The following is a 27,032-nucleotide window of genomic DNA, read 5'->3' as shown; positions in this document are numbered from 1 at the left end:
AACAAAAATAATTTTATGGTTATGGGGTCACCACAACATGAAGAACTGTATTAAAGGGTCGCTGCCTTAGAAAGGTTGAGAACCACTGGCTTAAAAGTTTCACCCAGCCTCCATGGGGCCAGAAAGTGTGGGGTCTGTGATAATTTGAAATTCTGGTCGACAGTTCCCTCCTCTTGATCAGTGTTCTTATGTGGATCTTTGATCGAAGTGTTCAGTAATGGTAGCCAAGCACCATCCAGCTCGTTGGATCTCGTGGCAAAGAGGCAGTTGTTCATGGAGGTGATTAGCCTCACTTTCCAGATCCTCCGCTTATTCCTGACCCTTTTTCTTTCTCGGTTGAATGGAGACCAATTGAAACTTGGCTGGCCACTCGTGCGCTTTTCAGCTCCCAGGCACAATGCAAGGAACTAAGAGGCAGAACAGAAGCACTAAATACATTATTAGGTCAATTATTTGGGGTATTCCAAAAAAAGCATGAGCCTAATCCTCCAAACCAACGACCCACGTCCCATGAGTGTTCAGATGTCCATAAGTGCTTCTCTGGTGTTTTCTTTCTTTTCTTTTCTCAAGTAGGCTGGCATCTTTCCTGAGTGCTCCAAAATAGTTGTCATTTGTCATATGTGCTTTTTATCTTTTGTCTGGAGAGGAGCAGGGTGCCAGCGCGAAGGTATCTTCCTGACAGGGCAGTGAGAAGATGGAGATAATTCACGATTTACCCTAAATTTAAATTGTTGCCAATGAGAAATAGCTAATAAAGACGCTTGCCTAGGAATTAGTCAACAGTGGAGACCCTTCCTCAGGGTCGTAGGAGTCATTTGAAATCTTTGATTTTTATTAACTTTCTCCCCAAATGTCCTCTGCTGTTCTTTCGTTGTCCGTGAGAACTGGGCAGTTGCATCTCGGGTGGGAGGCTGATGAGTAAAATGGCAGTCAATTATTGATAAGTAAAATGGCAGTCAATTATATTTATTTGGGGCAGCCCGTTTGATTTGTAGAGCTGGAGCCGGGAAGCTTTATTTCTAGCTCCGAATGCGCTGGGGTTTCCGTGTGTGCCCGGCTCGTGTCCTCGAACGGCACAGTGACGTGGGCACGTCGCCTCGGGTACACGAGGGGGGTTTGCACTGAGCAAGCGGTCTGCAGCCCCACGCACGGGGCACACGCAACGCACCCCGCCCTGCTCCTCGGGGCCCGTCAGTGCGCATGCGCGTCCCGGCCGTCAGGGTCGGGGACGCGCTTTGCCCTTTCACCAGCGGCACCCAAGGCGGGGGTGGGAACGCACGCCCCGCCTCCGCCCGCAGCCAATCAAACTCCCGCACGCTGGGTGGGGCTTCTGGGGAGAGGCGGGGCGTGTCGGAGGGGCGGGGCTCCCTCGAATGGCAAGCGCCGCGGCCAATCGATGCGCGCTCTGTCCCGGCTGCCCCGCCCCGCGCGGCCGCGGCGCCCTCCCCGCCGGGCGTGAGAGGTGGGCCGGTGTCCCTAGCTGCTCTGTTCGTGCGGGACGCCCGAGTGTGCGGTGCGGTGGGCTGGCGGTTCCGAGATGGCCGAGGCGTCGCAGAAGCCCGTGACGTACTACACCCTAGAGGAGATCCAGAAGCACAACCACAGCAAGAGCACCTGGCTCATCCTGCACCACAAAGTCTACGACCTGACCAAGTTCCTGGAGGAGGTGCGAGCGGGGGAGCCAGCGGGCCCGGGAGCCGGGCCGAGGACCCTGGCGTCGGGGGCCCGGGAAAAGGGCGGGCTCTCAGGGCGGGCAGTGGGTCCTCCTGGGTCGCACATCCTGGTCTGGGCTGGGGCCGGACATCTTCGGGACGGTGGAGGGAGACACGGGAGCGGGGTGCGGACTGAAGAACTGGGGTGCACCGTCCGGGCTGGGCGTGGGAGCGGCACGGGGCGCGGTGGGGTGGGGACGCGGGGCCATGTGGACGGACAAGAGGGCAGATGGGTGCACCGCCCGGGCTGGGGCCGGGGGGCAGGTGCTGCGTCCCTTGGGTGAGAAGCAGCGTGGTGATGCAGACTCTGCCCTGGTGCCCCTTGGCCTGAACCCAAGGCCCCGGCCCGGAGAAGCTGAGCCGAGCGGCTGGGGGGGTCTGGCCGCGTCCACAGCGCTGAACCCCGTGGACACGAGGGGCTTTGCGGGCGGTCGAGCCCCTCGGAGCGCGCGGCTAGGGCGCGGACTGGGTCTTCAGCAACTTTGCAGGTTGTAAAGCAAAGTCCCCGGAGTACACTTGTTGGAGGGGGGGGGTCTACGCTGTAGCGATCCTTTTTGCTGAGTTCCAAAAGGCTTTTCTGGAAGCGTCTTTGCTGCCTGTAGATGTGTTTTGCCACTTCGGCGACCGTTTTTGAATCATAACCCGTGTTGGACACTCATCCCTGCCCACTACCCCATTGGGAATGTTTGCTGATGGGAATGGTCTGCCTTGTTTTTTTCTGGGGGTTGGGGAAGCAGAGGTCTGGCCTTAGCCTGGATGGACATCCAGAGACCTGTGTTTGAGACTTTGAGGAACAAACGACAGCAACCATTTTTCCGTAAGTCAGAGTTGATGTAAGAGAATTTGAACTCACATTATCTTTTGATTGAGTGCCAAGAGATAAACCTGTTTTGGTTTGTGGCAAGTGGTTCAAAGTCTGGAAGCAGATTTGCCATACGTGCCCACTTTGGCTGTACTGATGATAACGTTTGTGTGTGTGTGTGTGTGTGTGTGTGTATCCCACAAAGTCTCATGCCATCAGTGAGCTTAATTGTCCTGAAAGATAATTTCTGGCCTAATCAGCTCTAAATATCTACTTACAAACAGCCCCCCTCCACTATAGATGTCAAGGGAAACCCTACTCTGTCCGTAGGTCACTATCAGTCAGAATTGACTCCATGGCCTCTGGTAGTGTGCGTACTGTGTGTGACGGTGTCTATGACAGAAGAGTAACATTTATACTAGAACGGTATTTTCTTCTTATGAATCCCTTGCCGTCTCTTGTTTTAAACCATCCCAGTGTACTTCATAACCAGATTAAACCCACTACCATAGAGTTCATTCCAACTCTGAGTGGCTTACCTCACACCCACTCCTAGGCTGGGGTTTACACCTTGAGCACTGCTGGGATTTGGGTTGAATCTGTGCTGAAGGCTGGCCTGGATAACGAGAATAGCCAGCCCCATCGCTGGACCTCTACCTCCCCCTTGTGATAACCAAATTTGCCTCCAAATCACTGCCATCAAGTCTATTTCACTCAAAAACTCTACTATTGAGACAGTTCTGACTCATCCTGACCCTTAGAACAAAGTAGAGCTACTCTTTGGGGTTCTGGAGGCTTTAAATCTTTGTGGGAGCAAACAGCCTCATCTTTCTCCTTCAGAGCACTGGTGGCTTTGAGTCACTGACCTTGTGACCAGTTACGGGCCAGTGCCAAATGCCCCTCCAGAGGGAGTTGCAAACTGGCGCCTGGTTGACAACCACTGCCCTTCGTGATATAGAAATGGAAGATTATTATTAAATTCTGTTATAAACCCTGTGCTTTTGCCACTTCTCCTTGATGAGGTCGGAAGGGATGAGGCGGGATTGTGTAAACGTTTTCTGAGAAGAACTGGGATGGAACAGAGAAGCTGGTCAGTGGGTAGCACCCCCGAAGACGAGGCTTTCTTGCCTGCTGGCTTTCTCCTGCAAGATGTTCCATACCCCATCTTTGGGGAGAATACCTTTCATTGTCTGAAAGGATTCTGAAATGATACCTAGTTTCGTGACTTTGGAGGGACCAGCACCTGGAGAAAGGACATCAGCCTTGGTAAAGTAGAGGGGCATGGAAAGAGAGGAAGACCCTCAAGGAGGTGGGGTGACATGGTGGCTACGACAGGGGGCTCAGGTGTGAGGATGGTGCAGGAGCGGGCAGTGGCTTCCTGTAAGCCATGGGTCACAACAGTCGGCAGGCTGTGGGTGTCTTCAGGAGTCGGGAGAGGTGGTGCTCCCAGAGCTGGTGGACAGCATGAGGGAGGCAGAGCACCCAGGTGGTGTGGACTCTGCGCCACCTGCCCCGTGCACCTGAGCCTCGTTCTGGTCACACCGCCTTTGCCATTGCCTTTGGCCTTCACTCTGTGTCTATCTCAGGTTCATCTAGTGCCCACCTTCCTGGCCTCCTGCCCAGGTGTGTTGTAGCTTACATAAACACACACACCTGATTGAGAGGTCACCAGCAAGGCGTGGTTCTTACCTGGCTCCTCCAAGGTTCCATTGGTTTGTGAACCAGCACAGTTTATCTCATGCCTGCTTTTAAAGTGGGGAGAAGCGCCTAGCAAGGTCTTCGATCTGCTGTCTGTCCGTCTCCTTGCCCAGCCTGCCATCGTTTATACCTCCCTGTGGACTGAAGCATTGGCATATGAACTAAAGAACAGACCTAGGAGTGGGGCTCACTTTTTGGTGGCGGTTTTCCCTGTTCAAATCCCCCAGCTGCTCTGGGAGGGACTGCCTGGCGGTCAGCTCCTGTAAAGACAACAGCCTTGGTAACCTCTGGGGTAGTGCTGCTCTGCTAGGGGGTCACTGTGGGTCATGTTTCTGACAGCATCAGGCTCTGTACAGATGCCGATGCACTCTTGCGCGCTGCTTCCCCGGTCTGTCACTCGTGTGAGTAACTGAAACCTGATTGTGTACACCTGCCTCTCCCACTTTGTGGGCCTGCCTGGTTCTTAGCAGGTCAGCGTATGGGATATGATGGTTTCCAGCCTTGTTAGCCTGTAAGCTCTAATCAGCGTGCAGCTGTTGTGTAGCTCCCCTCCCCTCCCACCTCTCCCACCTCTCCCACAACATGGACTCACTCAGTTGTCCAAGGTTTAGAACCTTCAGGAACGTAGCACGGCACAGATGAAGCTGTGCATTGCAGGGGCAAAGGCTGCTTGCCTGTCAACTTTGCACTCTGCCCTCTTGGGAACACCTAGTACCTCGGGGCAGTTCTGAACTACCTGGTCCCTCCTAAGGCCCATGCCAGGGAGAACAGACCTGCTGTGCGTGGGCCGCTTTGAACAGCACGGAAATCCTGGGAAGGAAAAGGAGCAGAGATGTGCCACGTTGCCTCCTGGAAACCTCTGCAAGGCCGAGAGAGCACCGGTCCCTGGGGCCTTCAGGCGGGGGTTATTCCCATACTGTAGAGCTGCATGGCCTGGCCTTGGGGATCAGTGGCTCCGTCCCTGGAGAGATTGTGTACATGTTGCAGCTCTGTCTTGAGCCCACTTGGAAACGAAACGCCGCTGCTGTTACGGAAAAGCCTTCTTTAGTATCTGCCCTTGGAGGCATTGCCCCAACGGGGAACTGGGGAGGCCACTGTCCTTCTCGTAGCCCCAGAATGGCTTCCACTGACCCCTCACCTGCCCCCGACCCAGACCCTACCTTCCTCAGAGGCAAAGTCTGAAGGGACCATACAGCTAAGTATACATGGCAAACCTTCTAAAGGAGGCTGGGGTTAGGTGGAGTTCTTGGCAGGCATCACAAGCATGAGCAATGGCAGAAAACTAGGCAGAAGCCGGACTTCACTGAAAGTACTCCTGCGGCAGATACTGGGGAAGAGTCTTCCCAACTAGGGGGAGACAGAGGTCCTGCGAAACTGAAATTCAGCTGTCAAAAACAGCAGTGCAGAGAGATTGGCAAAGGATTTGAGCAGCAGACACGCCGTGAAAAAAGACCTGTGGATGGCACGTAAGCACAAGTTGCTCACCTTGGTCAGCCATGGCGGAAATGCCTGGTAAAGTCCCAGTGAGGGCCCAGCCTACTTCTGCTGGGACAGCGGAAGCCACCCCTCCATAGTGCCACCTGCTAGCTGGTGAGTTTGCAGACAATCTGCAGGTAGGGATGCCCAGTGGTGCATTGAAACCATACACGTGTGCGTACCTGTCACCCCAGCAACCAGTCCCCTTGGGTATTTATCCCAGGGAAGTGCAAACCCCTTATCCCCAAACCTGGACAAGTTCCCTAATAGCTGTTTTGGTTGTAGCCCCAAATTGAAAGCAACTTGAGTATCACCCAACCTGTTGGGTGAATGGTGGTTAAATTCTGTATACAAGGGGCTTCCAAAACTTCCTGGACACATTCTGTTTTCTTTACATGCATCCCGTTTCTCCCAAGAATTTTTTGAAGCCCCTTACATACACATATCCCACCCGATAAAGAGGAAATCTGTGTATTGCACACCCAGATGGGGAATACCACTTGGCGATAAACATGCCAAATGGAAACAAAGGAGACAGCTTTCAAGGATCCCACGCAGCATGATTCCATTTACCTCACAGTTGGAGAACAGAGCAGCTGCCAGGGGTCAGGGAAGAGGCCATGGGCAGTTCCTTTGTGATCATGGCTACAGGTCTGTCTTACCTGACAAAGGCTACATCCCTACACAACGGCCTACCAGAGCAAGCAGAATGATGGGTGAAAGCCGGCCAGCTCTGCAGTCTGACGGTGTCCAGGTTTTGATGTGCCCGATTGTTAGGTGGCATGCCACCTGAGGGAATGTGGGTGGTGGGTACACAGAACCTCTCTGCATGACATTTTGCAACTTGTTGAGTCTGTAACTCTACTAAGAAGAGTCAAACCACTGTGACAATGGTTCCCCATCATTTTCATGATCAATGCCAAAATCTGTTCAGGGGTTCCAAGGTCATGTGTGGTTTGGCCCAGAGGAAGGGTCCAGTTAATGCTTATTTAATGCTGAATCACTCCAAGTTTATAAGTAAAATATTAAAAAATGGATACAGCAAGCCTCTTGGACTAGCTTACATAATCCCCTGACAACCATGTTATTTCTCCCTCGCCCCTTCTGCTTGTTTGAACTGTTGACACTCGACCCGGACATACGACCAACTGTGAGGATGGCGCAGGCTGGGCAGTGTTTATTCTGTTGTACACGGAGTCACTATGAGTCAGAGCCGACGCAACGGCACCTAACAACCGGAGACCCAAAGGGAAGGCAAGCCCAGAAGAAGCCTTGGGTGCTAGCGATGAGGAGTCAAAGTGGAGCTGGTACCACTATCAGCCCTCCGTTCAGTCTTGGCCTCATTCGATGGCTTGTAGGTAGTATATGAAGTGATCACTCCAATGAGGTCTTACTGGTCTGCCACCGGCCCACCCCCCACCCCCGTTTTGGTGGCTTGGCCTGTTCTGATGAGGTTCATTGAGTTGAGTTGGGTCACCAGGCAAGATGCCTGCCCCACCTGCACTGTCCTTCAGAAGTGGACTGGCTCTCTCATCATTTGGTTTGGTGGCTGGTGGGATCAGCTTAGTTGGTTAAAATGTAGACATTCCCTGAAGATGGGTTGTGGGAAGAGAAGTTGTCCCCTTAGGTCTGGTGCTGTAGAAGTGGCCTCCACAGTTGACAAGGACCAGGCACGAGCCAGGTGTGATAGGGGGTGCTTGGTGGTGTGAAATGGGAGTGGAAACGAGATGGAGAAATGGAATTGATATTACAGAAAGACTTAGGATATGCCAGGTGTTTCCTAATCATATAAGTTAATCCTTGCTGGAATCATGAGGGAGCTGGTTGCTGGGGTGGGGTGGGGGGTGCGGAATGGAAGCTGAAGGCTCCCTACACTCTGCATCCCTCTGCTAAGTTCCTGGCAGAGCTGGTGCTGGGATCTGTGTCCCCGACTCTGAGCTGGTGTCTTTTCCGTAGCTGGTCACTGCCTACCCGGGCAAAGAGGTTGTGACAATTGGAGAGGGAACCATCGCTGGTAGAATTCAAAGTAAGATGGGGATGCTCTCAATGGAGCCTTACGCTATGCTGTGGAGGCTTCCCAAGGGTGAAAGGCCTTGGAATCACCTTGGACTGAATACCTAAGTTCGGTTTCTGATAAGGAATCTAATCTAACACTAAGTGGTATGGGGGAGAGTTGTTGATGAAGTGGCTAGGTTGCTGTCTGGTACTGTGAGGTCAGTCCTGACTCAGTGGTCCTATGCACGGTGGAACGAAACACTGCCTGGCCCCGCACCAGCCTCACTATTGTTCCGTCTGCGCTGTTGTTGCAGCCACAGTGTCAGCCCATCTCATTGAGGGACCACTCCGTGGATCAGGACATCAGACTTGGTAAAAGTAGTGGGTCATCGAAAAAGAGGAAGACCCTCAATGAGATAAAGTGGTTGGGAGGGAATACATGCCTGGTCGTCCTTTCTAACTGCCTTCCCCCCAGAGCCACAGCCAAGTGAACAAACGTGTCACCAGCTGCCCTTGTTCTTTACCGGGTCATCTGGCCAAGCAGAATCTCAAGGGCAGCCTTGAAGCCCAGAGGCCACTTGGTGCATCTGGGGTGGTGTTGGCTATGGCCTGATACAGCCAGGTGGACTCTGCCTGAGGGACACACGAAGATCTGCACTTGTCCCTGTCAGCAGGTCGCAGGGAAGTGACTCTCCTTGTTTGCAAGGGGCTTAAGAGAGTCAGGCTGGGGGAGGGGGAGGGGGAGGACCATCTGAGTCCACAGCCCACACTTCTCTAACTACCCTGTTTCCCCGAAAATAAGCCAGTGTCTTATTTTCAGGGGATATCTTATTTTTCCATGAAGAAGAATATTGTACACATTTATTGTTTTATTAAAAGAGACCTTGTACTTCCTGTCTGCTTCAGCTGCAGTGCAGCCAACAGTGAGCTGCGCAGCAGTGGCCACCAGTACGGTCTATAGAGTCCAGAAGTATGGTAGCTTCGGGGGGCCTTATTTTGGGGGGGGATGCCTTATATTTCAGCAAGAGGCAAAACTGTAAGTAGGTCTTATTTTCAGGGAAACAGGATAGCTGTGTGACATTGGGCCAGCTTTCGTCTTCTCGGGGCACCAGCTTTTTTTTTTTTTTTTTTGTAATAAAAATTATAGGGTTTATTAGGGAAACTAACATATTAAATTAAGGATCAGAAATGGTCAGGATGTGGTTCTTCCAGTCAGGGAAACCTCTTCTCAGCTGTGCACACAAGCAACTTCCCTCTGATCCTATGCCTTTCATCAGACAATGTTACAGAGCTTTGGCAGTGCTGGCAATACATGCCCATAGGACATGCCTTTCCAGAGAATGCCTCAACCGGCAGGAGAGTAGCTCTAGCTTAGTGGGTCAGCACACCTCGCTCTCCAAGTAAGACTCGGGAAACACCCCATCCTGCAAACAGGCCTCCTGCCTGAAGGCACTTAGCTGTGCTCGCTTTGTGGGCCTGGAAGCCCACCACTCTGTCTCACACTCTGGCTTTTGGTTCTGCTGGGGCACCAGCTTTTTATCTGTAAAGTAGGAATGCGACAATCCCTGAGTGTTAGGCTTGTTGGCTGGCTGACGCGGACTGCTGCCCAGCCTCCAGACTGGTTGCTGGTCACGGGCAGCACAAGTTCGGCCCTGGGTGTCACTCTCCCTGGACCTTTCCCCGTCACAGTTAGACTGGAAGGGGAGTCTGCAAGCCAGCCCCGAGGGTAAGGAGCAAGGGTTGGTCCCCTTGGACAGTGGCTCTGGGCTGAGTGAGTAGGAGGAGTTGGGGACACCCCCTCCCTGTCCATACTGCTCTGATTGTGGCAGGGATGTGAGGACATTTGTCCTGGTCTGATTGTAAGGCCGTGGGGGCTCAAGTATGATTATGTGGCTGATACATTCAGTAAAACTGTTGGCAGGTGGGACCCTGTGCACGGACGGGGTCCTGTGCACGGGGTCAAGTCTGTCCTGGCTATGCGTGTTCCATGGCAAACTCGTCTCTTCTTCAGGCAGGTCGTGGACTGTGTGCATTCTTGGCCAACACCGCGCTTCTACAGCACCAGTCTTGGTCCGTCCTCGTATTCATGTCTCATCCGTTAGTTAGAATAGACTTGGAAAATCCTTGAGCAATGTGTTCAGACAAGATGGAAGTTTGTCTTTCCTAACTATGCCAGCTCTGCAGTGCAGGGCTGCTGGGGTTCCCGGGCTCCATCCAGGCCCCCGCCTGCTGGGGTCTCTGCTGTGTCCAAAGGCATGGCTCTCCTCTCCATCGCCCTGGTGGCAGGAGCAGAACCGGGGAGAGGGCCAAAAGGATCGCACCACTTCTAAAGAAGCCTCTGGAAGGTGCTCCTGACACTTCCTTTTCTTGCCACTTGTGTTCACCAGCGTTGAATCACGTAGCACGCCAGCTGCAAGGACGGCAGTGTTTGTTTCCCAAGAGGCTGCTCCCGCTGCAGGTGTAAGCATTAAGAAGGAAGGAGGCGCTGACACTGGGTCAGAGAACAGGCTTTGTGCTAGACGTGGTGGTTCAGCTGAGAACACCTCTTGGTTGAGAAATTCATGAGGCATTTGATTTGAATACAGGTTCACTGGGATGGTCCCTGAGAGGGGACATAGAATGGGCCACTCCCTCTAAGGAAGTGTCTCCCAGCAGTGGTGTGTGAAAGATGACAGACAGCCGATGAGGGGTTGGAGAGAAGGAGTCCAGGGTTTGGAGAGTCAAGGTCATGAGCCAGATAAAAGGACCTACCTCGTTGTATTTCTAAGAACGCCAGACTTTATTATCTCTGTAAGCCTTGACATATTGTAGCTCGTATTTCCAAATCCACTAACCCGAAGGGATTTATAGGAGCCGAGGAGCATGACTGAGTAAAACTACGTGCTAGTCCCTATCTCGTCAGATACTTATCTCATTGTACTAGGTAGAAAGAACATCAGCTGGCAAAGATCATTCCAAAAATGGGTTTTATGTGTCCATTTTTTTCTGTTTTGGGCCAAGAGCTTAAGGGCAGACAAGTGGCCCTGGCACCCAATACGAGGGTGAGGAAGGGGCCTGCAGAACTGCTTTCTCCGCACCCGTGTGCGGCCTGAGGCCACTGGGCCGTCAGTAACAACCCTTTTCCGTCTCCACATCCTGGCCTCCCTGCTGGGGTTTCCGTTCACTGAAATCACCTGTCCCGAGTGACATCGGATGCTGATATTTCTGCTTCCCAGCGTTGAGAGATTCACGTGGTGTGCACACTAGCCAAAAAGAAGTAGAAGCTTCCAGGAAAACCCTGGATAAGTGGGATTTCCCAACCCGCGTTTAGTCCTTTTCAGATGTAGTTTTTGCTTTGCCTCCAACAGGCTTGGAGGCCGTGTCTCATTGTGTAGGTTGCATAACTAGTTCTTGGTTTCTAACAATGTTAAAAACATTCCCAGACCACGCCTTTGTGGATGGGACAGACTGTAGCCGGCATTGGGTATATTTACACTCTTGTGTTCTTACAAAACACCATCTGCTGTTTCATTCTGCCCCAGGCATGTGTGTGTGTGTGTGTGTGTGTGTGTGTGTGTCTTGTATTTTCATTTGAAAAGGGTTACGTGTGGTTTCCATTTTCTTTTTCTGTGCCTTTTTGTGTTTTCTGTATTTTGTACTGGGAGCTGTTAATATGACCCTGGAAAAAGCTAAAAGGAAGGTGAGGTAGGTAGATAGTTGCCTGTTGGGTAGATAGACAGGTGGGCATCAAACCCACATGCGGCCTTTCCTGAAACTTGATGGATATTCATCTAAGGAGGTGGTGTGAGTTTCATTGAAATGATTTCTATCATGTGTTTGTTCCCACATGATAGAACCCACAGCTGTCCAGTCAATTCCAACTCATTTTAATTGTGCACGGCAAGCAACACCGCGTACCTGGGAAGACCGCATGGCGCTAGCAACAGAGGTGAAACAGGACTCTTTTCCTAGCAACTAAAGGCGAAGCAAGATGATTGTCCGTTCGCATTGTCCGAAGGACTGTGGTTGTCCCTGAAGTCACTTTGGAGATGAAGTGCCCCAAACCCAAGCCCACTGTCGTGACGCTGACTCAGTCTCCCATTCTCTTGACCTGAAAGGACAGGGTAGAACTGCGCCTTACAGTTTCCGAGGCTAAAACTCTTCATGGGAGCAGACAGCGGCATGTTCCCTCAGGGTGGCTAGTGAGTTTGAACTGCCGACCCTGTGGTGAGCAGCCCAGCAACCTCTGCACCACCAAGACTTTTCATTTGGTTCTCCCCAAACCAAACCCACTGCTGCTCAGCTGGTTGCCGCTCACTGCAAACCTACAGGACAGAGTAGACACTGCCCCTAGGGTTTTCCAGACCCGGTCTTTAACAGAAGAGATAACCTCACCTTTCCCCCTGGGAGCTGCTGGGGGTTCGCTCCGCCGCCCGTGCACTCAGCAACGGAACGCGGCCTGTGCCACCAGGGCGGCTTTATGTGGTGCCCAGCAAAGCTTAATTTCCCCAGTATCCTTTTTAGAGCCCATGCTTTTTGCAGGAGAAGGGTAAACACTTCAGACTGTGGCATTCAGAGCAGACGCAGGAAGCAGGGTGGCTGAGGGCCTAGGCTTGCTTCCTTGCTGGTTAATGTATGGGGTTCAGAGTCGGGGAGTGGGGTGGCCAAGGGCCGAGGCTTCCTTGCTGGTGTTCATTATGTCAGGGTTCCTCCGGTGCACTCGACACTCACAGAAGGGACCTGTCCCTCCTAGCATTTGGTGTCATAATTCATTTGTCACTTCTTGCTTGTGTCCTCTCACTCGGGTGTGCATCAGTAGACCCGTGACTTGTCTGAGTCCTCAAAGTCACAAGTATCCCACCTCGGAGTCTCTCACATTTCTCACCTGAACTGACGTGGAGCTGTGACCACTTCAGAGCCTTAGTGATTGTAAAGCAGTGACTAAAGCCGTACAACTATTCATTTATACTAAGTTAATATAAATGAAATCAAAAGCGACCACAAACTGCTAGGACAAACTATATTATGCAACCCTTTGTTGCGTTAAGAATTTCTCTTCATCCCTTACTGCCTTCGGGTTGACAGGATGGTGAAACAGGTCTGATCTGATCCTCAAATTTTGGAGGAGAGCCTTGGGTGCTTGGCCATCTCCAACTTGACATTGGGTTCGCCTTTTTGAGTGAGCCAACTTTTTTCTTCCCAAACAGTTTGGTTTGTGCTCAACTCTTTTTCTGGCGTTGACCGTCTTCATGGCCGCTAGCCTCCTCAGCGTGGGAGAGGCCAACACCTGAGTAACCAGCGCGGGTGCGGGGCATCCGCTGGAGAATGCCCGGCCATTGACGTTCCCATTGCTTACTGAGTGAGGCTTCCTTCAGTAAACGCATCCGTGCCGTAAATGACTGCTAGTGTCCCACGTCAGTGTCGGCTTCACAGTCTCTTCCGATTACTGCCGAGAGTGACCCGTCTCTCTCTCTGGGCACCAGCCTCAAGGGAAGATGGGTTGGGGTCAAGATTAAGAAGAGCAAATTTGAGAGCTGTATGGAAAAGGGAAGGAGCCGGGTGGCGCAGTGGATAAAGCGTGCCCACTGAGGTGACATCCGAGCCATCAGCAGGTCTGTGGGAGGAAGCGGTGGCAGTCTCCTTCCATGTCCAGAATCTACCTGACATCGCGGAGTAGAAATAGATTTCCTTCCCAGGGAATAACAGGCGGGGTCACCAGCGCCTGGTTATCGGAGAAAGGTTCTCTTGAATTTTTGAGAAAGAAATTGAATCCAACGTTTTAGGTTAGTGTTTTTGTCTGTGCCAAACTTCATTCGTAAAGAAAATGCACAGAAAAGCATTTGCCGCTGTCACCATTTTCAGGTGTACAGCCCAGTGCCGCTGTCCCGTGTGCCACGCTGCACAGGCACCACCACGAGCCGGTCCCCCTTGTTCTCCAAACAGAAAGCCAGTTGTTCTCAAGTTGCCTTTGACTTTTGGCCTCAACCTGCGTAACGGGACAAAACGTGGCCTGGCCCAGTGTCCACGCACGGTTGGAGTGTTTGAGTCCACTGCTGGAGTGCGTGTGTCAGTCGAGGATTCCCCTCGTTGGCCTCACATGATGTCCTTGGCTGACATGGGCCTTCCCTGCTGACCTGGTCGAAGGAAGTGGGCTCAGGTCTCGCCATACTTCTTCTAAGGAGCATCCTGGTGGAGTTTCTCCTCCGACTGACCGGTCCGTTCTTTGGCAGCCAAGGGTATCTTCAGATTCTCTGCCAACACCTCACTTCTGTCTGCGTTTTCCACCCTCCAGTTTACCCTGGGGCTGGAGACCGTCAGCACCCCCAGGACCACACTCCTCATTTTCCCCTGGGAGCCACGAGCACAGTTAGCCCCTCTGTGTTGGCTCTTCTGGCAGGTCTAGATGTATGGGGTCTTACAGTATTTGTCCTTTTGGGTTTGGCTTCTCTCGCTTAGCGAGCTGTCTGCAAGGTTCACTTTCCATAACCGACAGTGTGTTGTGCCAGGTGGCACCCTGTTGGCTCCGGGCCATAGCAGTCCGGGCAGCCTGTCGGTCCCTGCAGCCCTGGCTGTGTTGGAGTCTCTTGCCACAGCCTTTGTGTCCATCCATCTCATTGAAGACCACCTTCTTTGTCACTGACCTTTGATTTTACCAAGCATGCTGACCTTGTCCAGGTGCTGGTCCCTCCTGATCACAAGCCTGAAGTACACATGAGACCAAAGTCCCCGTCATCTCGCCTCTGAGGAGCGTCCGGCTGTGCTTCTCCCAACACAGATGTCGTCATTCCTGGCAGCCCGTGGCACGGGGTGTCTCCACCAGCGCCTTGGTTCAGGGCATCATCAGTTCTTCGCTCTTCTTGCCCGTTACCCAGCTTTCCCGCCATCGAAAGGCAACTGAAAGTTCTCTGTGTCCTTTTAGTCCCGTCTATCCACAGTATAGATGGTTTGCATCTCCCCGTTGTATGTGTGGTGCAAGCAGTACTGACGTGTTTGCTAAGGGAACTAGCGATTTCCTGGTGACTGCTTTTGCCTCTGAAGCATTATTTTCTGCCCTTCTTTGAGCAGCATCCCGGTGGAGAAGAAGTCTTAAGGGAACAAGCTGGCGGGGATGCTACTGAGAATTTCGAGGATGTTGGGCACTCTACCGATGCTAGAGAAATGTCCAAAGAATATATCATTGGGGAGCTGCATCCAGTAAGTATGCTTTTGGGGGACCCCTTTTTACTTAATTTTTAGACTTGTTTGACTTTTTCCCAAGTTGGTAAAACTTCTTTTAAAAAGAAGAAGAGTCGAAGTAACCCCTCCTGAAATTGGAGCACCACCGTCGCATAAAGGGACCAGAAGCTTCTTCGCATGCCTCAGTCCTTGTCTTTTCATTGGCAGGGCGCTCCACAGCTGTGTCGAGGGCAGGCTTTGTGGGAGCAAGTTCCCCAAAGCTAGGGGTATTGATCTTCATAGCTTTATCCTCTGACTTTTAACTGAAAGTATTTTCCCTAAACGACCACCTTCTACTTTCATCAGTTTGAGCATATTTGAATACTAAAACTGATCATGAATTTAAAAGTTAACCTTTGTTGGTGGGCGACCTCTGCTGTTGATAGAACCTGGCACAGTGGCCTTCCCTTTTCACCTCAGACCTCCGAGAACATCCGCTTTGCTCCAGTTCCTGAGCCAGCTTTTGGGAAACACCGGCTTAATGTCGCTTTTCTGTGGACTCAGAGCTGAACTCCGACCCGAGGCCCATCTGGCTCTGTTGAACATCACTTGTCTGTCACCAGAGCTCATGAGGCCTGTGCCCACTGCCCGCATAGCTATGTGGTGAGGCTCCGTGGACCAAGCGCGAGTAAAAATCTGCTTTGTGAAAGTGGAGGATGACCACATCATTGCGTGAACTGCCAGATTGCGTCATCACCCAATTGCTAAGTTACATCATTACCTACTGCTAGCCCACCCAAGCAGACATAGCACCTTGACCTCCACAGCCAGCAGGCCTCTGGCCCTGCAGCTCAGTGTCCGTGATGGCCAGGTGTACATCGTTAATGTGTAGTCTGGCTGGATAGAGTTTTCACTCTTGCCTTTAGGTGTGAAACCCTAGAGAATGAGATAGTAGGATAGTAAGTGAGGCGTGGTGTATGGCTGACACTTGGAAGAAAGTAGCCAAGCCCTGCAGGTATGGAGAGTGGAGGGGTGGGCCCTGAGACCAGCTGGCCCTTTCACTTACAAGAGCTTCATTTCGCCTTGGGGCCCTTTCCCTCCTCCCCCTTATGAGGAACCAACTCTGGGTGCTGAGGGGCTGCTGGAGAGAAGGCAAGCGAGAAACCAGGCAGAAAGACTCGTGTGAGTGAGCAGCCTGAGAGGCTGCTAGCAAACAAGCCCCAAACAGGCTTCTTCCTGGCTGCAACACTGCTGCTTTCAGGGACCACTGATGAAGGGCAGGCTAGGCTGGCCCCACCTAGAACCCCTCTTAGTGAGAAGGGGGGCCGGGTGTGAGGAGGGATTCTACAGGATGACTTCCACTGGGAAGAGGGTTGGGGGGGCTGGTGCTTGGAGGCAGGGATCATTTATCTGTAAACTTCATTCCCCCAAACGTTTCCGTTTCCCTCTGTGCTGCAGAAGCGGCTCCAGGGAGCCAGAGGCCTGCCCTGTAGGATGCTCGGTGCTGTGGCATTTTGGCGGCCCGCTCCTCACTTGGGGGCCTCCAGGGCCCTGTGCACAGCATTCCATGTTGCCTGCCTGCTGTGCTTGCTTGTGCTTCAAACCTTTGACCTCTTTGATTGTGGGCAGCCTCAGCTCGAGGGAGGTTTCAGCAGCTCAGGACCTTAAAATTGACTTCCCCAAGGAGATCCCCAAAATTAGCCTGGACAGACACATCTCAAAGTGACTGGTAGGTGTGCAGGTCCCCTCCAGCCCAGCCCTTGCGCACTCATGTCGTGTGTGTGTGTGTGTGTGTGTGTGTGTGTGTGTGTGTGTGTGTGTGTGCGCTCCAGCCCTCCCACCGGGACCGGGGCTCTGCGTGGACGGTACCGCTCGGCGCTCCAGCTGCCGTTACTTCTGCAGCCCAGTCAGTTGGACAGATGTTTGGGTTTAGCACCCTGGAGAGATGAACCCAAATTTGCCAGCTACTGAGTAGTGTTTTCATCCTACTTTGACCACAAGCACTTCAGAAGCAGCAGGCTCTGTGGGTGGTTTTTTGTTCTTTAATGGACTGTATTTTGTATTACAGGATGACAGATCAAAGCTAGAGAAGCCATCGGTGAGTAACCATTTCAGATGTCCTCCCCTGGGTTTAGGTGCTGTCTGTGGACTGTGTGACTGTCCAGCTGAAGGCAAAGGGTTCTGGCCCACCTACCTCCCTGCGGCCCACCCAGTTCCTCTCTGGCAAGGTGACTAGGTATGCTCTGCTGGCTCAGCATGATCGCTGGATGGGACCGAGCAGCAGGGCACTCTGTTAGGACAGGCTGTGTGCTGCCCTGGGAGGACTTCCTGAGGAGGCCTGTCATTACTCTGAGATAGGAAGTAGGAGACAGCCCTTGATTTGTATTGAGATCTGACTGCTCCGTTCTTCGAGGATACGACCTGTGTCCTCTACATCTTTACGTCTCTGGAGCATAGTAGACACTCGGTAAGTATCGGTTGGATGACCAACTAATGATAACTAGAAGAAGTTAGAACTTTGGGGTGTGTTTTCCCCTAGGATTGGAATGTAATTTGGAAAACCCTGATTTTCAACTCTGCCTCACCAACTCTTCTCTGTACACTGATCCTCACACTTTAGTGTGAAGATAAAGCCCTGGTGTGGATTGACAAGAACAGCATGAGGTGTGGTGAGCCAGAGAGCCAGATAAGGACAAGTAGACACATCTGTCCCTGGCAGTAATGAAGAGACTGGGGAGGCGGGCCTGGCTTAGAATGTACAACAGGAAGAACAGGTGATTTTTGTGTTCTGCCTTAAGCATCACTGAGCTGGTTGTGTGAGAGCTACCGGTTCAGTGGAGTAGCTGTGACCGGCTAGCCATTGCGGTTGGTCTAAGCAGTTAATCCAGGCATCCCAGCATGAAGGCCATGTAGCCAGATAGTGCCGTGGAAACCTTGCATGTGGCGTTCCCTGGGCAAGAAGGCTTGAGGCCAACACTGGTGCTGTCAGCACTCGAGGGAGATAGAGTGGACTTCATCATGTCCCTGGCCTCGGCCGCCCTGCTCGGCGGCCTTGCTGATAGAGCTCCTGGCAGAGGATCTTTCCGAGGCGACTGGGGGAAAGCGGTGGTGGAGGCGGCGTGTTGCTCTCCCCCGAAGTCTGCCCTGCAGGAACCAGGTGCCGAGTGCCGGAGCAATCATGGTGCACGTTGTCCCACAGTGTCCAGAAGGCAAGGCCCCTGCACAGATTTAGAGCTATTGTCGGTCCGACTTGTCTCATAACCGCAAAGGCCATCATCAGAGAGCAGCGAGGGCGCGGTGGGTGCCGTCAGCCCACGGGTCTATTGAGCTGTCTCTGAGCATCATGGCAGTGTTCCGTGGGCCAGACCCTTCCTCTCTCTTGTTAGCTCTGAGACCGTGTGCTTACTTAACTGTGTTCCTACTTGGAGCCTGTGGCGTAGAGCCAGGTCCATGCTGGGGCTTCTGCTTCCCCCTCCAAGGAATGCTGTGTGTGTCCTAAGATGCTGCTTTCCTGGTTCCCTTGTTGCACTAGACACCGGGCCCCCTTGCTGGGGAGGGAAGGCCTTCGCGAGCTGTAGGTGTCAGACTACCTTTCTTGCGTGGATGGTTTTCGCTCCAGGATGCTGCCGACGGACCCACCTCCGAGCGTTTCGCTCAGATGTGGATCTTCCTCCTCTGCTGTGGTGGGAGGAGCGTGGGACAGGAGGGTGCCAGTAACCTACCACGGGACAGTAAATGACCCTTTTCTAGATGAGTCCCTCCTGATAGAAATCACACGCCTCAAGGCCCGAGAGGCAGCAGGTGATATAGCCTGTGGGGAAGACCAGCCTTCTCCCTGTTCATGGTTGCGGGTTGGCAACTTAGCTGCATGAACCCAGCCAGGCCCCTCCACTGCCAGCCCCTAAGGACAGTGCCCTCTCTCCTGCTGCGGATTCACCCTGGAGCCTCGTGGATAAGCAGCAGTGAAAAATGTGTGTCTGAGCACGTGTGTGTGCGTGTGCGTACATGCACTTAAAGTTCAGTTGTTTAGATCATCCGTGTTGGCAGTGATGGCAGTAGTGGTGTTAGCGAAGGGGTTGGTGGCAGTGGTGCTGTTAGTGGTGGTGGTGATGTGGGTGGCACTGGTGGCACTGGTGATGTTAGTGATGGTGATGGCAGTGCGTATGTTGGGTGTTGGTGGCAGTGGTGCTATTGGTGGTGGTGACAGTGGTGGGGATAGTGGTTGTGCACACTGTGCTGGTGGTCATGTTGGTGTTGGTGACACTAGTCTGGTGGCGGTGGTGGCATGCCAGCAGTGTTTTAGGTAACTACAAAGGGCAGGGAGGTGAACCCGTGGAGTGCCCAGAGGGAGTTGTGACCTGTGTGATGGGGCGTGTGGGCACCTGCTTCAGCCTGGTAATGGGATGAGTGCCTGGTCTGCCCCATTAACTGTTGGATCTGTATGTCCTGAAACACCAGTTCTGTGGAGCTAACCCTGACCTTGTGGCTGCTCGCTCACCCGTCAGAGCAAGTTCTCAGGGGGCCTTTAGGGTGTGGCGCACCAGGCCTTTCTTCCGAGACACAGCTGGCGTCCTCGGACCTCCAACCTTCTGTTAGCACAGTGGTCCCCCACCTTCCTCACGCCGTGACCCTTGAATGCAGTTCCTCATGTTGGGGTGACCCCATATGTGGGCGTATCTGCATGGGGCGGACCCACCTGTAAACAGATAGAGGAGCGATGTCTCGGTTCCTAAGACCATCAGAAATAGGGTGTTAGGCGACCCCTGTGAAAGGGTCGTTCAACCCCCAGGTTGAGAACCGCTGTGTTAGTGGCTGAGCATGTTCACTGCCCACCCAGGGTCTTTACCTCTGTCTGGCAGCGGTGGCATCTCACCCACCGGGAGCTGTTTGTCTTCTGCTTCACAATTGACCACGCCTCCTCGTAGCTAAATAGAACTTGTGAATATTTTGATTATTTCTAGTAATTCCTGTACTATGCACAGTGCAAAATTCGAAAGCACAGTCTTGTAAGTAATGGATTTTCTCCAGCCTGTCAGCTTTAGCCTTGGTGAAAATGGTACTTACTTGGAATGACCGCTTTCTCTCCCCACCGATCAGGAACCCTAGAGGAACAAGCTCCCAGGTTGGTGACCTCAGGCTGCTTGGCTGACTCTTCCCTGAGAGGGGCCGCCCTTCCAGGGGGTTCTGGAAACCAGCTTTGCAGAGTGTGGCTTGGCCCCCACCTAACAGCTGATGGCTTTGCGTTTGTAGCCTCCCCTTTGGATGCAGCAGCGGAGAGGGGACTGGAAGTCTCAATGCTGCCTTCTCCTGGCTGCCTCCGTGTGGGGCGCTGCTAATACTCAGGCTGGTGTGGCATCTCACAAGCACGCTTCCTAATATGCTGCACAGCCCCTTGCTCACTGTGTGTGGAAGTGTGCGTGGTTCCCGAGAAGGGTCTCTCTGAGAAGGTCCTGGAGGTAAAGCCACCTTCTGAAGGGGGATCTGACAGGTAGGGGTGGGGATGAGCCCCCACCAGGACTGAAGCACTGAGTGAAAGGGCAGGCGGTAGCCTGGAGGGTCACCACTGACCAGCATCCTTATTTGTCTCTTTTTTGGTTGATATGTCTCTGAATACAAGTCCTGCACACTTTTGCTTCTTAGAAGGTTTTTCTAGAACATTCTATCCATGCATTTGAAGAGGATAATGGGTGTGTGTGTGTTTTGATGCATTTATATTTTCAGTTTCAGGGTTAAAAACCACAGGAACTATTATGCTAGAATATATCACAGGGTCTCTGAGTCAGAATCAACTCAATGGCCGTGGGTTCTATTATATGCAGTATACATTAGGCAGTTTGTGTTCTGACATTTTCTTTCAAATTATCCGGGTTAAGTCATGTGGTTAGGTAACTTAAATCTGGGTATTTGAAGAAATGTTTCTTCTAGAAAAATATGTTGTCAAGTTGGGCATTTTATTGAGAGGAAGTTTGCCCAGCCAGGCCCCCTTCTGCAGATGACCCACCATCGTAGGTGCTCAGTGCTCAGTGGCAGCTGGGGCACCGTCACACTGCCCTTTGACGTGACACTGCCCCTGTTTTTGCGTTTCAGGAGAGTCTCATCACGACTGTCGACTCCGAATCCAGGTAAGTCCTCTGTACACACCACATAGGACGCCGCCGCAGCCTAGGTGCTGGCCCAGTAGGGGCACCTCACCTCCGTGTGCTGGGCTATCTTGAGCTCAATCCATCTTCCTCCCCCCACCCCCTACACACATGTCCCTTAGGACAAAGCCTGCCTCCTTGTCCCATGGTGCCCTTCAGGGGTCACTCCCTGGCCTGCTCACCCTCTTAATCCCCAGGCCAGCAGCCTCCTGCCTCACATGATGTGTGTCTGGTTTCTGTAATTGGCGGGATTGCGTTTCCCTCACCGGTCTGTTTTCCTTTGTCCCTTTGTAAATTGATCCTAAAACCAAGCCGGTAATCCCAGTGTTGTGGGTGCTGGGTTTCTCCCATTCTGGCCACTCTGTGTGGGCTTACGTAACAGCTGCTGGCCCTTGATTTGGACCCCAGCTCCAAGGTGTGTTCCACGGGCGCCTGTTCTGTCCTGTCTCCCAGACCTCCGTCTGCTACCTCCCCTACCTCCAGGCAGGACCAACCTCCCCCATCCCCCATCACTGTCTGACCTCAGAGGTTCTCCTAAATAGAGGTTGGAAGGGACCTCCTGTAGACTCCTGCTGCCTGGAAAAGACACCTGCAATCCTCGTGAAACTTAAACCTGCAAAGTAAGCTCGGCTGTTCACTTGGGATATTGCAGGAAGAGTAATAATGAATAGAGAGTTCGTGGCAGTAAATGTGTGTGTGTGTGTGTGTGTGTGTGTGTGTGTATCTATCTGCCTTTATCCAGATTCTAAAACCTATGCATTAGTTTCTCTTTTGTCAGGCATCATAGGTATGCATGTAAACCTGTCCGTGATGCAGCCACAGTTTGTAGGAAGGAGATCACAGTGTGCATGAGAGTGGATTGACATACATGGACTGTGACAGCCAAGCTTGGGGCAGCTGGTGCTGTGGGATGGAGGACGTGCCTGGGTAGCGTCCTCAGGAGACACCTGCCTCTGGCTCCTGGATGTACTGCCCTGCACACGCACCTCGCCTCCGAACCCCGCTTGGTTCCTCAGACTCTCACCCCAGTGGTCCTGTTCAATCCTTAGTCCCTGTATGCAACTAGAGTCCAACGCGGGGATAGTCACCTTTCTTCAATTGTGATTTGGTTTTCCTTTCAGGAACTCAGGCCCATTTTGTTTAGTGACATAGATTGCAGGCCCCAGGAGATAGCAGCATCTGCCACACCCACCCTGGGCTTACTGTTTCCATGCATCATTCTCCCCTCCCCCTGCCCTCCCACTGAGCCCCCCAGCCCCACCCCAGCAAACACTACAACACACACCTCCCTGAAGCTAGCGTCTTCTCCTTCAGCCGCATGCTGAACCACGGGGACGAGAGGTCGGTTTCAGGCTTGAAGGGTTTTTAAGGGGCAGTCTGGGGGCTCACTGGTCTCTCTCCGACCCGTAAGCCTGCTCTTTTATGATTCTGAGTTTTGTTACACATTTTGCTCCCACTCTTATCAGGACCTTCTGGTCCGGTGGTTGGTAGTGGGGCTGGGCACCGTCCAGTCCTTGTGGTCTCCGGTTGGAGGGAAGAAATCTTCACTGAAGAGTTTACCGAGAGTGTGTGATCGTTGGATAAGCCAGCCCTCATAGGTGGTGTCGAGAATGACTCGTGGGGATTGGGAAGTTGGTGGAACTCCTTCCGGACGGGCTGGGTAGCTCCTTTGCATTCTCATTCTGCCAGCAGGACAGCGCTGTTGCGGTCGTAGTAGGGCACGCTCCGCACACGTTGCTTCTGGAAGCTCAGTGTGGTCTTTCATCAGGCAAGGGGGAAGCGGTCTTGGGCATGTCGTGCCCGTGGTTCAAGTCCTCACTGCCTGCTGTGTCTTTGCAGTTGGTGGACCAACTGGGTGATTCCCGCCATCTCCGCCCTGATGGTGGCCCTGATGTACCGCTATTACACAGCAGAAGACTAGCGACGCCCTGGACGCCCACCAAGGGACAGGCTGAGAAGCCGGCACAACGGTCTCGGGGACCACAGACATGTGATGTTTCTGTCTCCCTCCCTCTCCTGCATTAGACAAAAAAAAAAAACCAAGCAAAGCAAAAGGCGCCGTCCTGCCCCTTCTTCTCCTGAACTTCCCTTCAGAGAGTGCCTTCCACTCGCCACTGTCCGTTTGATGTGTCTCACGACAAAACTCAGTCTTAGGATCCTCGGATGGTCCCCAAAGTGTGTGTGTGTCCCCCCTGCCTGTCACCTTGCCTTGTCCTGTTTCCCGAGTGGTGTCAGGCCCAGAGGGGTGAGTGTAAAGGTTCCAGGCATCGTTTTCCCTGGGAAAGAGGGCCTACAGGAGGGAAACGTCCTGTCTCCGACGGGCCCCAGTGACCTGAGCACCTGGGAGGGCGTTGAGGAAGTCCTAACTGCCGCCTCCCGGGTCCCAATGCCGTCTTCAGAGCCCTACGCGGTCCGAGTCCCCCCTTCCTCCCGCGAGGGAACAGCACCTCCCTGATGGGTGAAGGGGCGACAGTTCCCTGGGAGCCTGATCTTGAAAGACTCGCCTCTGCTAGTGGGTGGGCCACCCCGGGAGTCCCCTGGGTGCGCCCACCTCTCCCGGGGACAGCTGGATGTGGTCACTTCTCGGCCGCATTCTGCTCTTCTTGGACATGGGGATCCTCGAGGGGGTGGGGTAGGTTACTTAGCCTCTCATTGCCCACTGCACACCAACCGTGTCTGCCTGAGAGCCCCCCTGGGGTTGGGTCTGTATTTTTACAGAGGGTGGATTTTTATCAGCAGCAGCAAGCACCCCCTTCCTCTGCCATCTTTGTCACCGAACCTACTCCCTCGGATGTAATCAAGGGGCGAGAGGGTGGGCGTGGGCACATAGGGGAGATGACCTTGGAGGAGACCCCTTTACTCGCCTTTTAATAAACCTGTACCTGAACAAAACCGTGCCTCTCCTGGTGGATTTGAAGTGGGGTTCTCTGGAGCAGACATCCACTCATAGGCTTGAAGCATCAATAGGCTCTGACATACGTACATGTTACTCCTCTGACCGGAACTGCAGCTCCACGGAAAGATGACACAGCTTCCCGCGGTGGATGGTTTTCACGGAGGTGAACGTCACATCCCATAAATGGTGTCCTTAGGAACAGCTCAGTCCCTCTTAGTTCCATGTCCAGTGTTGTGCAGCTACCATCGCTACCCAGTTCCAAAACCTTTCATCACCCCCAAAGGAACATGCTTGGGGTTGGGCTTTTCTTGGAGGGCAGGGCGGGACTGAGTAAGTAACCACGCACTTGCCCACTTGCCGTTCCAGTGTGTTTGACCTTGGCAGTTCAGTCATCTTTGCCTTTGCCTTGTCGGGCAACCACCACCACTGGCCCAGCCCAGCCTTCTCCATTTCCCCCCGGAGAAGAAGCTGTGCAGGTGGCGCCTGCCCACCTGCCCATTAGGTGCAGTTGAGTCAGACAGAGGGGAGAAGGGCCCATATGGTTTCCCAGGCCAAGACCGTTCCACGGGAGCACCAGGTCTGGCCACCATGGAACGATGGGTGGGCGGGCCCCGCAGACTCCCCATGACCAGCCGTGCCTCTCAACCTACCTCCTCCCCAGAGTTAGGTTCAGTCTCTGGCCGTGGGCCCGTTGCAGATATTTCATGTCAGTGGATTCTATAAGATTTCCCTTCTTTGCCTGACGAACTTTTCCTCCACTTAAGGAGAAAGAGGGCAGTGTTCCTTGCCCATTAGGATGTGCAGAATCCCAAAGGGGCAGTTCTCTGCGCTGCAGGGTTGCTGTGAGTCCGAATGGACCCAGGAGCAGTGGGAAGGCTTTCTAAGTTCAGCTATGTGGGAGCACATATCAGAGCATCAGTTCTTCCCATTTGTGCCCATTATAAAGGAAGGATTCGACCCAATGTGTCGCTAACATCTCACCCAGGCAAAGTTTTGCTATACAGAGATCATGAGCAATTGTCAGGAAGACACCAGCAGGGAACTGGGAGACCTAAGCCAACTTCAGAAGGTGTGGCCCCAAGGGATTCCGTTGCTGTGCCAGAGGACCTGAGCTGGAGGCAGAGAATAGAGATTGCTGTTTGACTGATTGTGAGGACATTAACCTGTGAGGATCATCCCCAGTTATGGAAGCCATGGGGAAGGAAGGCCACTTCAGAGCATTTCCTTGTGCCCTTGTGGGGCGGGTCTAAAGTCCAGGTGGCAGTTTGAACAACATGGGCGATTTCATGGTTTGAAATTAGGTGAAGTGTGTGCAAGGGTTGTAACCTTTCCTTCATTAGTATGCTGATGAAAGAATCTTGAGAAACGACTATATGAAGAATGAGGAACTGATGTTAGGGGCTTGGGTGGAGAGCAAATCTTTTGAGAATGATGAGGGCAATGAATGTACAAATGCGCTTTACACAATGGATGGATGTATGGATTGTGATAAAGAGTTGTGTGAGCCCCTAATAAAACGATTGCAAAACAATGTGGCATCAAGGTTGGGAAAAGGCTAATTAACAACCTGCAAAAGGCAGGTACAACACAACGTTGTTTAATGAGCCGAGGACTCAAAACTGTTGAAGAGCAAAAGACGACAGCTGTCAGGATATTACGAGTTTGATCTCCTACTGCTGCTTCCTTGAGTATTGATGGTGGATCCAAGCAAGACGGAATCCCTGACAGCGTCACTCTTTTCTCCATTCATCGCCATGCGACCTGTTGGTCCCCTGGCGAGGACTGGTCTTCACAGTGAGCTGCAATCCATACTCAACGTGGACTCTGGGTACATCAGGAGGAAACACTGCCCGGCCCTGAGCCACCCTCGAAATGGGTAGCGCCGACTGTGGCAGTCACTGTGCCTGGCATCTTGTTGAGTGTCTGCCTCATTTTTGCTGCCATTCTCTGCCAAGCATGAGGCCCTTCTCCAGGGACTAATCTCTCCTATCAACAGGCCTGTGCTTCTTCCAGGACAGATCTGTTTGTTCTGGCAGCCCAACGGGTCGAATAGCCGTTGCCCACACCATCATTCAAACGGGAGGGAAAAGGAAACGTTAGGCGATCTCACTGGATGCGTGAAACCCTGGGGTTCTGCAGACCTGTCTGCCACCGCCCCTGGCAGGCCGAGTCGCCTTGCATGTTGCTCTTTAGACCACCCAAAACGGGAGGCTTGTCCATTCATCAGCGAGTTTCAGTTCTGATAAACGATGGTCCACTTCCCACAAAGCATTGGGTGTTGCCATTTGGGTGCAAGCATGAGGGGTTTTGGACGGTATGTGGCAAAATAGGATGAAAAGATAATGCCATTTCCCCACATCCTTTTCGAAGCTCCCCCGATCAGAGTTTTTTAAAGCCAGCCGTTCACCCAGTGTTGCACCCTGGTAAAATGGTCTCCAGGAGCCCTGGTTGTGTGCGCTCCACAGCTAATAGAAAGCTCAGTGGTTTCGAACCTCTCAGCCACTCCCCAAGAGGATGCCCTGGCAGCCCGTGCCCATGAAGACTTCAGCTGGGGGAACCCTGTGAGGCCGCTGCACCCTCACATGGGGCCTGTCGGTCGGAATTGGTTTGATGGCATGCCAAGAACAGCAACAAAACGGTTTGCTTCCCATTCAGACCAAAAATTACACTTATTCTGAAAGAAAATGGGTCTGATTCTCATGAGTTATGGGACAGGCCCGGCCTTGCCAGTAGAAGACATGATTCATACAGTACGTGAGCTAATTCTAAATTGCCCAAGTTTCAGTCAAAATGTATTGAGATAAGATAAAAAATCACTCCATCAAAACACATTGGTGAAAGCACAGAAAATAATATCTCTCTGTTCTGAATCTGAGGGGTGAAAAATAAGGTGACACTGTGGATACACAGGCCTCTATCCTGAGTTGTTCCTGGCTGTTAGGAGAGTCTTTGGGGTGGACTTGCCTGGACAGTGAGGAGGTAAGTGACTCAAATAGCGGGTCAGCCAATCCTCCGAAAAAAAGTGGCTTCTAGACTTTGCTTCCCACAGAATGAAGGTGGACGTACTGAACAGTCCCTCCAAGAGGAACGGCCTTCCCGTGCACGGGTCCTTAGCACCTGAGAGCGCAGTGGTCAGAACAGACACTGCCTTTGTCTCTAGCCCCAAATCTCTACCATAT

General features: G+C 52.7%; 1 protein-coding gene across 1 annotated transcript; it reads left to right on the top strand.

Moving 5' to 3' along the window:
- The first annotated feature begins 1,486 nt into the window (after positions 1–1,486).
- LOC101640987 (cytochrome b5) lies at positions 1,487–23,844 on the top strand. The gene is made up of 5 exons (XM_004703046.2): positions 1,487–1,666; positions 14,728–14,856; positions 16,886–16,915; positions 20,905–20,939; positions 22,797–23,844. The coding sequence occupies exons 1-5, from the start codon at positions 1,538–1,540 to the stop codon at positions 22,876–22,878; spliced, it is 405 nt and encodes a 134-aa protein (XP_004703103.1). The 5' UTR covers positions 1,487–1,537; the 3' UTR covers positions 22,879–23,844.
- The last annotated feature ends 3,188 nt before the right edge of the window (positions 23,845–27,032 follow it).

Source organism: Echinops telfairi, unplaced genomic scaffold (assembly GCF_000313985.2).
Source record: "Echinops telfairi isolate 266 unplaced genomic scaffold, ASM31398v2 ScPeMD7_7400;HRSCAF=8409, whole genome shotgun sequence".
Lineage (NCBI taxonomy): Eukaryota > Metazoa > Chordata > Mammalia > Afrosoricida > Tenrecidae > Echinops > Echinops telfairi.
Note: the sequence above shows the minus strand (reverse complement) of the source record. Positions and strands in the feature narration are given on the sequence as shown.